The 14681-nt window shown below is 36.2% G+C and overlaps 1 protein-coding gene across 2 annotated transcripts in view; it reads right to left on the bottom strand.

Moving 5' to 3' along the window:
* Positions 1-14681, bottom strand: part of CSMD3 (CUB and Sushi multiple domains 3) — a 1383361-nt gene that overhangs the window by 632125 nt on the left and 736555 nt on the right. For both annotated transcript variants that reach the window (XM_069601113.1, XM_069601114.1), the window contains one exon: positions 7666-7769. In XM_069601113.1, coding sequence (XP_069457214.1) covers positions 7666-7769 — 104 coding nt within the window. The remainder of the gene's footprint in view (positions 1-7665; positions 7770-14681) is intronic.

The following is a 14681-nucleotide window of genomic DNA, read 5'->3' as shown; positions in this document are numbered from 1 at the left end:
TTTACATACCTTTTCTATATTTTGTCTTAATTTGTTTTCTATAGTCACTTTTGAAATGCCTACCATAGTACAAATATTCTTGTTGAAGAAGAAAAAAATATCTACTAAAAGCATCTTTAGACAATTTGTCCCAGTTGAATCCAACACAAAAATAAATACACAAAAACTCCAAATTAAAGCCATGCTGCTGCTGCTGCTAAGTCGCTTCAGTCGTGTCAAACTCTGTGCGACCCCATAGACTGCAGCCCACTAGGCTCCTCCATCCCTGGGATTCTCCAGGCAAGAACGCTGGAGTGAGTTGCCATTTCCTTCTCCAATGCATGAAAGTGAAAAGTGAAAGTGACGCCGCTCAGCCGTGTATGACTCTTCGAGACCCCATGGACTGCAGCCTACTAGGCTCCTCCATCTATGTGATTTGCCAGGCAAGAGTCCTGGAGTGGGTTGCCATTGGGCTTCCCTGGTGGAGAGTACTGGAGTGGGGTGCCATTGCCTTCTCTGCAAATAAAGCCATAGTCATTGCTTAAACTGCAGTAAAATCATCAATATTTTCACAAAACAAACCAAAGTATAATAGTAAACTGCTTTCTTTTTTTTTTTTTTTCTTCAGTAAAATCGTCAGTGTTCTCATAATGGAAAATGTGACTATAATCACACTGAGGAAATAATGAAGAGTCATAAAAATAAATTTTCTCTCCTATTTAACATTTTGTTGCTAGTAATCAAATGTCACAGAGATTATTTCATACTGCAGCCTAAAGTAATTCTGAATCTCCAGGAGCATGCATTTATTTTTGCCCAATAGCAAGTCATTTGAATGACTGCACATCAAATTTTGTCCACATGAGACAATTGCTACTGTTAGTTTGATTGTCTTCTTGCATGTGGTATCAGTGAACACTGTTGAAATTCTGAAGCCAGAGACTAAATGTCCCCCTGCTGCCAAAATGTATATGTTGAAACCTAATATCCAATGTGAGGTTATATGAAGGTGGGGACTTTGATAGGTGATTAGGTCACGAAGGTAAGCTCTCATGAATATGACTGTGTCCTTATATAGGAGGCTCCTGAGAGAACTCTGCCCCCACCTGCTATACGTGGACACAGTAAAAAGATGACCATCTATGAACCAGAAAGTGGGTTGTCAGCAGACACAAAATCTGCTGCCACCATGACCTCTGACATAGCCTCCAGAACTGCGAGAAATATATTTATTGTTATAAACCACTCAGTCTATGCTATATATATATATACCATTACAGCACCTGAAGGCACTGATACACCAGGTAGTCCTCTGCATAGTGCTCTACACCTCATGGTATGCCCTTGTTAATGTCTGCAAAGATTTCCTCCTGCTGGCATGTTTCAGTTGATGTGTCTTGATGCAGATTTAATTTTTCCTCTCCTATTATAATTCATGCAACACCTAACAATGTTAACACAAGCCTTAGGCATTTTGGAAAATCCAAGATGAGTAATAGTGGCTGCATTCAAGGAACTTAAATGACTGTGAGCATGTATTGAATGTATGTGTGTGTGTGTGTGTGTTTAATGGAGAAGGACAAGAAGGTGTGCAAGGCAGAAATAAAAGCAGTGAAAAAATATTTTTTTTCTTGATTTTTAAAAACTATAATATAAAATGTGAAGGATTTTTCTGCATGGTTATTTTCTAAGTCCTTTTTATACTGTTACCATCCATTTCTAAAAATATCACCTTGTTGTTATATTCAGTATATTCCCTTCTTTCATTATCCTATGGTGTCACTTAGTATTTAGATTTTCATTATTAAGAGTGGAAGGTACAAGAACAAATTTGGAAAGGTGTAAGTCCCTGGTTGTAGAAAAGTTTGCTCAAGGAAAATATCTTATACAGCAGTCTGACAGCAGGGTGTCATTTTTAAAGAATAAATTGTTGACTAGTTTAAAAACTTGTATCTTCAGCTAAGTAGCTTGTCCAAACATACAGGCCAGTGAGCTGAAAGAAATAATAATAAATTACCTATGAGAAAAAGGAAAGCTACATTTTCTTAAAGCTAGTGTGAATATTATGCATTTAATATTATTAAAATAAAGAAAGTATTAATTTAAAATATATCAGCACAAAATCAGGTATGCATGTGTGTGTACATGAATGTATATTTAAAGCATACATATTTAAAATAAAAAGATGTCCCAGGGAAGAGTGCTGTTAGAACATACTACCAATATATCTGAGAATTAAATTTTACATTGTAAACAGATACAGCACACTCAAATTATTTTTAAGTTGCTGAATTGCAAAAATGATATGCTTTGTACTTCAGGGAAAGAAATCATAAAAATTATTTTTTAAAACTTTCCATAATTCATTTTTAGAGGATTATTTTAGCTGTTGAACATGTTATGACTATATGGACTATATTTTTTATGGAGTAGAATATCACAATCGATTTTAAATTTTAGAGCCTAAATATTAAAAGAAAACTGGAAACAGAAGCATCATGTAATTCCAATGCTTAATTCAATTCCATAAAGTAAATAAAATTGGATGGATTTTCCCTTTATTTGTTAAATATTTTAAAAACTGAGATATCATGTGTTTATTAACCTAATCAGAACTTATAAACTTAAATATATAGACTGAATTCATCCTCTTAAAAAATACTTTCAAATGTGATATTACATGGGTCTCTGTTTAATGAACATAGTGTCCATGTTTTACTATGTTCCTGACTTTCAGCTATCTAAATTTTTAAGTAAATTTATTAGTTTTAATGCCAAAAGTTACATCTCTACCACATGGATCACACTTAACAAAAATGCAAAACAGAATACATAGACAAGTAAATACATTGCTAAATAAAATGTTTAAATGGGGACTATTTTACCCATTAGAAGAACATTATTTCAAATAAATTATTTTAAATTAATTAAAAAATAATTTATCATGCCATATGCAATACTTTGAGTTTGAACAAGCTTCAGGAAATGGTGAAAGATAGGGAAGCCTGGTGTGCTGCAGTCCGTGGGGTCGCAAAGAGTCAGACATGACTGAAAGACTGAACAATAAAAATGCAACACTATTTTGAAACTTGGGCAAGATAGACTCCTTCCTTGATCCTTTCCTCTGACTATTCTGTAGCCCACGTCTTGCCCAGGGTTGTGCCTGCCCACAACCCCTAGGAGATCATCGACTAATTTCCAGCTGCAACATGGTAAGAACAGAAAATAATAGGAATTAGGACTAAATCTTCTAGAGTAATTTGAAATAATAATTTTGTCTGGTGAATTTCTTTAAAAAAAAAACCTGAAATGCATTTATATGTGTTTTTATTTTATTTTTCTAATTTTTTGTTTCATTTTGTAAAAGTATCAGTGCAAAACAAATTTAAAATAAAAGCAAGTCTTTTAGTTTACAGTTTGTTTAAAAAGTACTGTTCTACAACTCCCTGAAAACTAGTATTCCTGGAATTTCCTGCTTCCTGGACCCTCATAAGCCTCTTTCCAGGTCCACGTTCTCAGGGTCAGAATACATGACTATATGTGCACTTTTAGACCCAGTGGGCACCATTTGCAGGGAGGTGTGGGCAGTTAGAATGTATAGTCTGGGAAGTCTATATGCATCATGAAGGACAGAGCTGAGTTTGGGAATAGAGGGTGAGCAGGTGCAGGCACCCCACTCCAGTACTCTTGCCTGGAAAATCCCATGGACAGAGGAGCATGGTGGGCTGCAGTCTATGGGGTCGCACAGAGTCAGACACGACTGAGCGACTTCACTTTCACTTTTCACTTTCATGCACTGGAGAAGGAAATGGCAACCCACTTCAGTGTTCTTGCCTGGAGAATCCCAGGGACGGGGGAGCCTGGTGGGCTGCTATCTCTGGGGTCAGACAGAGTCGGACCCGACTGAAGTGACTTAGCAGCAGGTGCAGGCAGGGGCTGGGACCACTTCCTCATGCTTTGATGTTCCAAAAAGAAAATGTACAACTGTGCTCATTTCACAACTAGCAACATTATGCTCAAAATCCTTCAAGCTAGGCTTCAGAAGCACATGAACCTAGAACTTCCAGATGTACAAACTGGGTTTCAAAGAGGCAGAGGAAACAGAGATCAATTTGTCAGCATTTGTTGGATCATGGAGAAAGCAAGGGAGCTCCAGAAAAGCATCTATTTCTGCTTCATTGTCTACACTAAGTCTTTGACTATGTGGATCACAAGAAACTGGAAAATTCTTAAAGAGATGGGAATACCAGACCAACTTACCTGCCTCCTGAGAAACCTGCGGAGTCAAGAAGCAAAAGTTAGAACTGGACATGGAATGACAGGTTGGTTTAAAATTGGGAAAGAAGCATGACAAGGCTGTTTATTGTCACCCTGCTTATTTAACTTGTATGCAGAGTCTGTTCTGTTCTGTTCAGTCGCTCAGTCGTATCTGACTTTTTGCGACCCCATGAATCGGAGCACGCCAGGCCTCCCTGTCCATCACCAACTCCCAGAGTTCACTCAGACTCATGTCCATCGGTCAGTGATGCCATCCAGCCATCTTATCCTCTGTTGTCCCCTTCTCCTCCTGCCCCCAATCCCTCCCAGCATCAGAGTCTTTTCCAATGAGTCAACTTTTCGCATGAGGTGGCCAAAGTACTGGAGTTTCAGCTTTAGTATCATTCCTTCCAAAGAAATCCCAGGGCTGATCTCCTTCAGAATGGACTGGTTGGATCTCCTTGCAGTTGAAGGGACTCTCAGGAGTCTTCTCCAACACCACAGTTCAAAAGCATCAATTCTTAGGCGCTCAGCCTTCTTCACAGTCCAACTCTCACATCCATACATGACCACAGGAAAAACCATAGCCTTGACTAGATGGTACATCATGGGAAATGCCAGGCTGGAATCAAGATTGCTGGGAGAAACAGCAACAACCTCAGATATGCAGATGATACCACTCTACTGGCAGAATGTGAAGAGGAATTAAAGAGCCTCTTGATGAGGGTGAAAGAGTGAAAATGCTGACTTGAAACTCAGCATTAAACAAACTAAAATTATAGTATCCAGTCTCATTACTTCATGGCAAATAGAAGGGGAAAAAGTAGAAGTAGTGACAGATTTTATTTCCTTGGGCTCCAAAGTCACTATGGACAGTGACTGCAGCCATGAAATTAAAAGACATTTGCTCCTTGGAAAAAAAGCTATGATAAACCTACAGCATATTAAAAAGCAGAGACATCACTTTTAAGATATAGATCCATACAGTGAAAGTGACAGTTTTTCCAGCAGTCATGTATGGATGTGAGAGTTGGGCCATAAAGAAGACAGGGTGCTGAAAATCGATGCTTTGGAATGGTGGTGCTGGAGAAGACCACAGTCCTTTGGACTGCAGGGAGATCAAATCAGTCAATCCTTAAGGAAATGAACAATGAATATTTATTGGAAGGACTGATGCTGAAGTTGAAGCTTCAGTACTTTGGCCAACTGATGTGAAGAGCCCATTCACTGGAAAAGACTCTGATGCTGGAAAAGATTCAAGGCAAGAGGACAAGAGGGCAGCAAAGGGTGATATGGTTAGACAGCATCACTGACTCAATGGACATAAATCTGAGTAAACTTCAGGAGATAATGGAGGTCAGAGGAGCCTGGCATGCTGCAATCCAGGACGACTTAGCAACTGAACAACAACAGCAGCAGTTTGAGTGGATACAATTCTATTAGGTTCTCTTATCATAGAGTCTTGGAGTTCAAAGGAATTTTTATCTAATTTCAATTTTGTAAAATCTCTGTTAGCTAGTCAAATGACTTTTATCTGAACACCTTTAGGAGGTAGCTGGGGCCTCTCAGGTGGCTCAGCAGTAAAGAATCCACCTGTCAACGGAGGAGATGCAAATTTGGTCCCTGAGTCAGGAAGATCCCCTGGAGGAGGAAATGGCAACTCACTCAAATACTCTCTCCTGGAGAATTCCATGGACAGAGGATCCTGGCAGGATATAGTCCATGGGGTTACAAAGAGTCAGTGCTCACTACTGAACACACGTGTACACAGGAGGTAGGTCCCACCTAAGTTCTGTTGCAGTCATCTTTACCCAAGGAAAAAAGAGTTAAATTTTCAGAAATATGTAATTTTGCTCTGAGGAAGAAAAACATGTTTACGAAACATATCTGTGGTTACAGACAAATATAAAAATAATCACATAGACTTTTCAAAATTAAGATAATTTCTCAGAGTGAAAGAATTACAAGTGAGGAAGTAGAACTCCTTTGTAAACTAGGGACAATATGATGACAGGAACATGAGAAGAGGGAAATGTAACTTTTTCTTCATTCATTCTGCCAGTAGCAGATACTCAGTCTGTAAGATATAACTAATTTCACTTGAATTCACAGGGGTTATAAGACTTCTCATCAACATATTTGTTCTTTATCTGGTATTATGTTGTCTAGCTAACTTTTGGACCACTCTAAAAATCAATTATGAACCTATTTTTAAAATTATACTTCTGATCTGCTATTTGGTCTGATACATACAACACAGGGTTTTAAAAATTACTTAAAAATATACTCACGTTATCTTCCAAAATAAAAGGAAATAGAGACAGCATCTACCCTTTATAAGAATTAAAAACCCCAGCAAATCCACTAACAAAATACTTAGAAGATTTTCTTTGAAGCAACTAAGATCAAAATCAAATGAGCACGGGCTCAAAATTCTCAAAAAAAGAAGGAATGCAGAAAATGATGGACTGTGACATGTTTACAAAGTTCTTTAAATTAACAGAGTTCTTTTTCTTTTAGAAAATGTATGGCTTATTTAAAATATTAAGGGTTTTCCTCTTAGTACCTAAAATTATAGTAAAGATCATTGCCCTTTATTGTTTTGAGCTTTGCAAAGCTGACGCTCCAATACTTTGGCCACTTGATGTGAACAGTTGACTTATTAGAAAAGACCCTGATGCTGGGAAAGACTGAAGGCAGAAGGAGGAGGGAAGCTGAGAATGAGATGGTTGGATAGCATCACTGATTCAATGGACATGAACTTGGGCAAACTCCGGGAGACGGTTGAGGGACAGGCAGGCTTGGCGTGCTGCAGCCCATGGGGTCACAAAGAATCAAGACACAACTTAGTGACTGAACAATAAGTTCCTAACATTTCCCTTTACTTAATATAAGTTCATCCTTTTTTCTTTTTTCTTCACATTAAGAACCTTTTTAGTATATTAGCTCAACTCTGAGAGCTATTCACTGCTCTACTACTACTACTACTTCATGTCAAACCACTGATTAACTCTCATAGATATTAATGATGACCAGGTATGATTACGCCTCCAATAAATTGCAACACCCACCAGTTCTTAGTACTAGTAGTACTGTCTCTGGGATCAATTTCATAACTTTTTCTTTTAACACTTTATTCTATAACTCTGTGAGGGTAGAATTATTTTCCAAAATAAGACCAATCAGCCTGTCTGTAGTTTCACCCTAGGCCCCTTTCTGGCAATGGATTCTAAGTAACTATGTGTGGATCAAGTATATTAAGCCTTATTTAAAAGGGCTAATAAATATACTATATGCAGATTGATGACAATATATGATATACTATGCTCCTTCTGTTGGAGGTATTGAGAAGAATCAGTGGGGAAAAAAAAGGTAAAATTTGACAAGTAACTGACAGGCTAAGTCAAGAAAGAAACATTGAGAACTTACACTTGAAGCACTGTCCTTGGGTCTCCAACTTCACCCCCATCACCGATTGTCAAGGTATCATAGCCAATTTCCAGGTCGAATTCTTCAAAATTTATCTGGATAACCTACCAATGAACAGAAACAAGTATCTCAAATGTATCTCATTATATATTAAAAGCAAACAAGAGAACAAAGGCAGAAAAACATTAAAATGCCCTGCAGACATATTATATATCTACATGTCCATAGCTATCTATATAAGAATTTCATACTATGACAGGAAATCATATGAGAATATATATAATGTTAAATCATTATAATTATAATTTTTATTTATAGTATCATGTCTTCTGTAATAATTTTTGAATGATATAACATAGTTTCTGTTTATAGAACATTCTTATCTGAGGAATTTGAATGTAAATCTAACTTGAGAAGGTTTTATAAAAAGCACATGTAGGTGGAGAGTGGTTTACTATAAATAAAAATAAGCTAGCATGGAAAAGCATAGAGTATAAAATTGCCACTAGATAGTAAAGCTTAAAAAATGTTAGAACTAAATTTGAACCTAGATCACTAAATTTAAAGGCATCAGGATTATTTTTGTGTATTCTTTGGTAATAGAATCCCTAATTTATATTATATCTTTCCAGCAAAACTGGCAGCACAGTTCTTTGGGAGACATATTATATCATGATAAGCAATTTAAAAATAGCTCTTATCAAAATAGATTCATGTTCTTTTTTATTGTTTATATATTTATGTAAAAGTTCATATTTAATTAAATTGAAATTCTTAAATTCAGAACCCAACATAACATTTTAGGGAATAATTTAATTAAGAATCTGTACAGAAGAAGTTACAGAAATATTGTTCTATAAATAACTATGCTTAGAGCAAAAAGTAATTTATAATAGTTTCAGAAGAGCTGAGGCTACAACACTGCTAGAGAAAAATGAAAAAGGCCTTAATTTTTAAAAATTATTTAAAATATGAGAGAGTCCATATCCTATTTTTACCTTTTTAACAAAAAACAACATTTTTTTATTACGTCTATTTCTTGATTTTTTAAAATTATTTTTATTAGCATTAATTAAAACATTTGTTTTGGTAATATTTAATACAGAATATATAAAAACACAATTTTAAATGGCTATGATTTAAAAGAAAAGGTTTGCCTGTTCTACATTGAGTTAAATATAAGTACTCTCAGTTAATAATTTCCTATTAATAGAGATTAAGTTGTTCCCATTGCTTTTGCTATAATAAGCAACATGGTTATTTCTGGCTCAAATGTACAAGTATATCTCTACATTAAGTGTGTACTTTTGAGTAAAAATTGTGAGTAATAACAGTCAAAATTAAATTTCAAAATATCGTGCCATATGGTTTGAAAACTATCTTATCACTTTAAATGTCCACAACTTGTGTACACTCTATTTCATTAGCTCTACAAATCTAGAGGGTATACAAAGTGAAGGGGTTTTTTTTTGCATTTTCTTCATTAGTAATCAAATTATCTTTTTATGTTTGCCATTTATGTTTCTTTTCAGGTTTTCTGAACCATCAGTACTATCTTTTTCTGAAAAGTTTTCCATCATACAAAACCAAAACCTGTTACCGTTAAGCAATAACTCCCCGTTTTCCCTTTTCCCCCTTATCCTGGAAACTTCCAATATGCTTTCTAACCCTACAAATTTGCATATTCCAGATATTTTATGCAAGTGGAATAACACAATATTTGCCCTTTTGTGTCTGATTTACTTCACTAAGCAAAGTATTCAAGGTTCATCTGCATTGTAGAGTGTGTATCAGAACTTCATTCCTTTTGTTGTTGAATAACAGTCCATTTGTTTGTTGTTCAGTCATTCAGTTGTGTCTGACTCTTTGTGAACCCATATACTGCAGCATGCCAGGCTTCCTTGTCTTTCACCATCTCCTGGAACTTGCTCAAACTCATGTCCACTGAGTCAGTGATGTCATCCAACCATTTTGTCCCTGTCATCCCCTTCTCCTCCTGCCTCCAATCTTTCCCAGCATCAGGATCTTTTCTAATGAGTCAGATCTTCACATCAGGTGGCCAAAGTGTTGGAGCTTCAGCTTCATCGTCAGTCCTTCCAATGAATATTTCAGATTGATTTCCTTTAGGATTGAATGGTTCATACTCCCTGCAGTCCCAGGGACTCGCGTGTGAAAGTGAAAGTCGCTCAGTCATGTCCGACTCTTTGCAACCCCATGGACTATACAGTCCTGGAATTCTCCAGGCCAGAAAACTGGAGTGGGTAGCCTTTCCCTTCTCCAGGGGATCTTCCCAACCCAAAGATCGAACTCAGGTCTCCCACATTGCAGGCAGATTCTTTACCAGCTGAGCCACAAGGGAAGCCCAATACTACAGTTTGAAAACATCAGTTCTTCAGTGCTCAACCTTCTTTATGGTCCAATTCTCACATCTATACATGACTACTGGAGAAACCATTGCTTTGACTATACAGACCTTTGCCAGCAAAGTAACATCTCTTCTTTTCAATATGCTCTCTAGGTTTGTCATAACTTTTCATCCAAGGAAAAGCATCCTTTAATTTCATGGCTGCAGTCACCATCAGCAATGATTTTGAAACCCAAGAAAATAAAGGCTGTCACTGTCACAGGAAATAAAGTCCATTGTACATTTATACCTAATTTGGTTTAACCATTATTCAGTTGATGGACACTTGGCATGCTTCCATCTTTAACCTATGAAGAGTATTGTTATTATGTAGATTGGTGTGAAAGTACCTATTTGAATCTCTGTTTTCAATTATTGTAAATATGCCTAGGGGTGAAATTACTGGGTCATAAATTTAACATTTTGAAGAACTACCAAGCTGTTTTCCAGCTTGGAAACATTCAAAATTTCTACCAGGAATTCACGAGGGTTCCAACTTCTCTATATACCTCACTGCTTTTTGTTTTGTTTTTATTATATCCATTCTAGTAGGTATAAAGTTGTAGCTTACTGTGGATTTAATTTCATCACTCTAATTAATGATGTTGAACATCTTTTCATGTACTTATTAGCCATCTGCATATGTTTTTGGTAACTGTCTACTTGAGTCCTTTATTCTATTGTTTTACCTCTTTTAAAATTAAGTCATTTGTTATATTGTTGCTGAATTATAAGAGCTCTTTACATATTCTAGATATTAATTGCTTATTAATTGCCTATATCAGCTATATTGTTTGCAAATATTTTCTCCCATTGTGTGAATTATCCTTCCATTCTTATGATAGTGTGCTTTGATGCCTCAAAAATTTTAATGTAATGAAGTCCACTTTTATTTATTTTTTGTTGCTGTTGCTTGTGTTTTTGTGTCATATTTAAGAAGCCATTGCAAAATCCCATATCATGTTACTTTTTTCTTTTTTCTTCTATGAATTTTACACTTTAGGCATTTAAATTTAGGTTTTTGATCCATTCTGACTTAACTGTTGTATACAGTACAAGTAAGAATCAAATTTCATTATTTCTGCATGTGGCTATCCAACGTTACAAGCACCATTTATTGAATCTCCTGCATTGCAGGTGAACTCTTTACCATCTGAGCCACCAGGGAAGCCCAACTACAAGTAAACCTCACCTTATTGCACTTTGCTTTATTGTGATTGGCAGATATTGTATATTTTACCAACTGAAGTTCTGTGGCAAAACTGTGTTAAGCAAGCCTATCATTATCATTTCCTTTAAAACAGTATTTGTATACTTTATGTCTTTGTGTCATGTTTTGGTATTTATCACAATATTTCAAATGTTTTTATTACTATTACATTTGTTATGGTTATCTGTGCTAGTGACTTTTGATGTTACTTTGTAATGGTTTTGGGTAGCTATAAACCATACTCACTTAAAACTGCAAACTTAAATGATAAACGTCAAATGTATTCTGATTGCTCAACTGACAGGCTCTTCCCCATCTTTATCTTTCTCTTTGAGCCTCCCTATTCCCTGAGAGACAATAACACTGAAATTAGGCCATCTAGTAACACTACAATGGTTTTAAGTGCCCAAGTATAAAGAGGAGTCCCACATACCTCATTTTAAATCAAAAACTAGAAATGATTAAGGTTAGGTTAGTGAGAAATGAATGTCTACAAGACAGGCTGAAAGTTAGGCCTCTTGCATTAGTTGCAAGTTGTAAATGTAAAGAAGCTGTTCTTGAAGGAAATTAAAAATGCTAGTCTAATGTACACATGGATGATAAGAAAGTGAAACAGCTTTATTACTGATATGGAGCAACTTTTAGTGGCCTGAATAGAAGCTGAAACCAGTCACAACATTCTCAAAACCAAAGTCTAATTCAGAATAAGGCCCTAAACTCTCATCAAGTCTCATGAAGGTTCAGAGAGAGTAAGCTGCAGAGAAAAGTTGGAAGCTAGCAGAGGTTGGTTCATAAGGTTTAAGGAAAAAGAGCCATCTCCATAATATAGAAGTACAAGGTAAACAGCAGAAGTCGCAGCAAATTATCCAGAAGATCTTGCTAAGACAATTAATGAAGGTGGTTACAGTAAACAATAGATTTTCAGTGTAGACAAAACAGTTGCCTTTGTTGGAAGAGGAGTGAACTGAAAGTTGCTCAATCATGTCTGACTTTTTGTGACCCCCATGGGTTATATACAGTCCGTGGAATTCTCCAGGCCAGAATACTGGAGTGGGTAGCCTTTCCCTTCTCTAGGGGATCTTCCCAACCCAGGGATTGAATCCAGGTCTCCTGCATTGCAGGTGGATTCTTTACCAGCTGAGCCACAAGGGAAGCCTGTGTTAGAAGAAGACACTATTTAGGATTTTCATAGCTAGAGAGGAGAAGTCAATGCCTGGCTTCAACATGCAAACTGACTCGCTCATTAAGGGTATGGTGTTTAGTTGTTCAGTCATGTTTGACTCTTTGTGACCCCATGGACTATAGCCTGCCAGGCTCCTCTTCCAGAGGATTCTCCAGGAAAGTATACTGGAGTGGATTGCCATTTCCTTCTTGATGTTAAGGGTATAGGTAGCTGATTTAAAGCCAATAATGATTTACTGTTCTGAAAATCCTTGAATTCTTAAGAATTATGCCAAATCTATTTTGTCTGTGCTCTATAAATGGAACAGTAAAGTCTGGAAATAGCACACCCATTTACAATACAGTTTACTGAATATTGTCAATCCACTGTTAAGACTTACTGCTCAGGAAAGAAAAAGATCTATTTTAAAACACTATTGTTTATTGACAGTGCAGCTGGTCACTTAAGAGCTCTGATGAAACTGTAAAACAAGATTAATGTTGTCATGTCTGCTAAAACAACAGCCATTCTGCAGCCCATGTATCAAGGAGTAATTTTGATTTTCAAGTCTTATTATTTAAGAAAAACATTTTATAAGGCTATATCTGACATAGATGGTGATTCCTCTGAATAGATCTGGGTAAAGTAAATTCTCTGATAGATCTGGGTAAAGTAAATTAACACCTTTCTGCAAAGGATTCACCATTCTAGATGTCTTTAAAAACATTTGTGATTCATGGGAAGAGCAAAATATCAACATTAAGTTTGGAAGAAGTTGATTACAAACTTCAGTGGAGGATGTCACTGCAGATGTGACAAAAACAACAAGAGAACTATAACTAGAAATTGAACCTGAAGATGGAACTGAAATGCTACAATTTCATGGTAAAACTTTATGATGAGGAGTTGATTCTTATGGATGAGCAAAGAACATGATGAAATCCCTTCTTGGTGAAGATTCTCTGAAAATTGTTAAATGAAAACAAAGAATTTAGAGTATAAAAACTTATTTGATAAAGCAGTAGTAGTATTTGAGAATTAAGTCAATTTTGAAAAGTACTGTGGATAAAATGTTATCAAACACATTGCCTGCTACAGAGAAATCACTGGTGAAAGGAAGAGTCAATCAATGTGGCAAACTTCAATAGTGTGGTATTTTAAGAAAATAAAATAACAATATTTTATAACAACAAAAAAAAGAAATTGCTAATAGTAGTCTCTAATGATCCTTTGTATTTCTATGTTGTCTGTTGTGATCTCTCCATTTTCATTTCTAATTTTATTGATTTGATTTTTCTCCTTTTGTTTTTTGATGAGTATGGCTAATGGTTTGTCAATTTTATTTATCCTCTCAAAGAACCAGCTTTTGGCTTTGTTGATTTTTGCTATGGTCTCTTTTGTTTCTTTTGCATTTATTTCTGCCCTAATTTTTAAGATTTCTTTCCTTCCACTAACCCTGGGTTTCTTCATTTCTTCCTTTTCTAGTTGCTTTAAGCATAGAGTTAGGTTATTTGATTTTTTTCTTGTTTCTTGAGGTATGTCTGTATTGCTATGAGCTTTCCTCTTAGCACGGCTTTTACAGTTTCCCACAGGTTTGGGGTTATTGTGTTTTCATTTTCATTCGTTTCTATGAACATTTTTATTTCTTTTTTGAATTCTTCTGTGATTTGTTGGTTATTCATCAGCGTGTTGTTCAGCCCATATGTTGGAATTTTTAATAGTTTTTCTCCTGTACGGCAGAAAGCGAAGAACTAAAGAGCCTCTTTATGAAAATGAAAGAGGAGAGTGAAAAAGTTGGCTTAAAGCTCAACATTCAGAAAACGAAGATCATGGCATGTGGTCCCAGCACTTCATGGCAGATAGATGGGGAAACACTGGAAACAGTGGCTGACTTTATTTTTGGGGGCTTCAAAACCACTGCAGATGGTGATTGCAGCCATGAAATTAAAAGACGCCTACTCCTTGGAAGGAAAGCTATGACCAACCTAGATAGCATATTCAAAAGCAGAGACATTACTTTGTCAACAAAGGTCCATCTAGTCAAGGCTATGGTTTTTCCAGTGGTCACATATGGAAGTGAGAGTTGGACTATAAGGAAAGCTGAGTGCCAAAGAATTGATGCTTTTGAACTGTGGTGCTGGAGAAGACTCGAGAGTCCCTTCAACTGCAAGGAGATCCAACCAGTTCATTCTAAAGGAAATCAGTCCTGAATATTAATTGGAACGACTGATGCTGAAGCT

Source organism: Ovis canadensis, chromosome 9, assembly GCF_042477335.2.
Source record: "Ovis canadensis isolate MfBH-ARS-UI-01 breed Bighorn chromosome 9, ARS-UI_OviCan_v2, whole genome shotgun sequence".
Taxonomy (NCBI): domain Eukaryota; kingdom Metazoa; phylum Chordata; class Mammalia; order Artiodactyla; family Bovidae; genus Ovis; species Ovis canadensis.
Note: the sequence above shows the minus strand (reverse complement) of the source record. Positions and strands in the feature narration are given on the sequence as shown.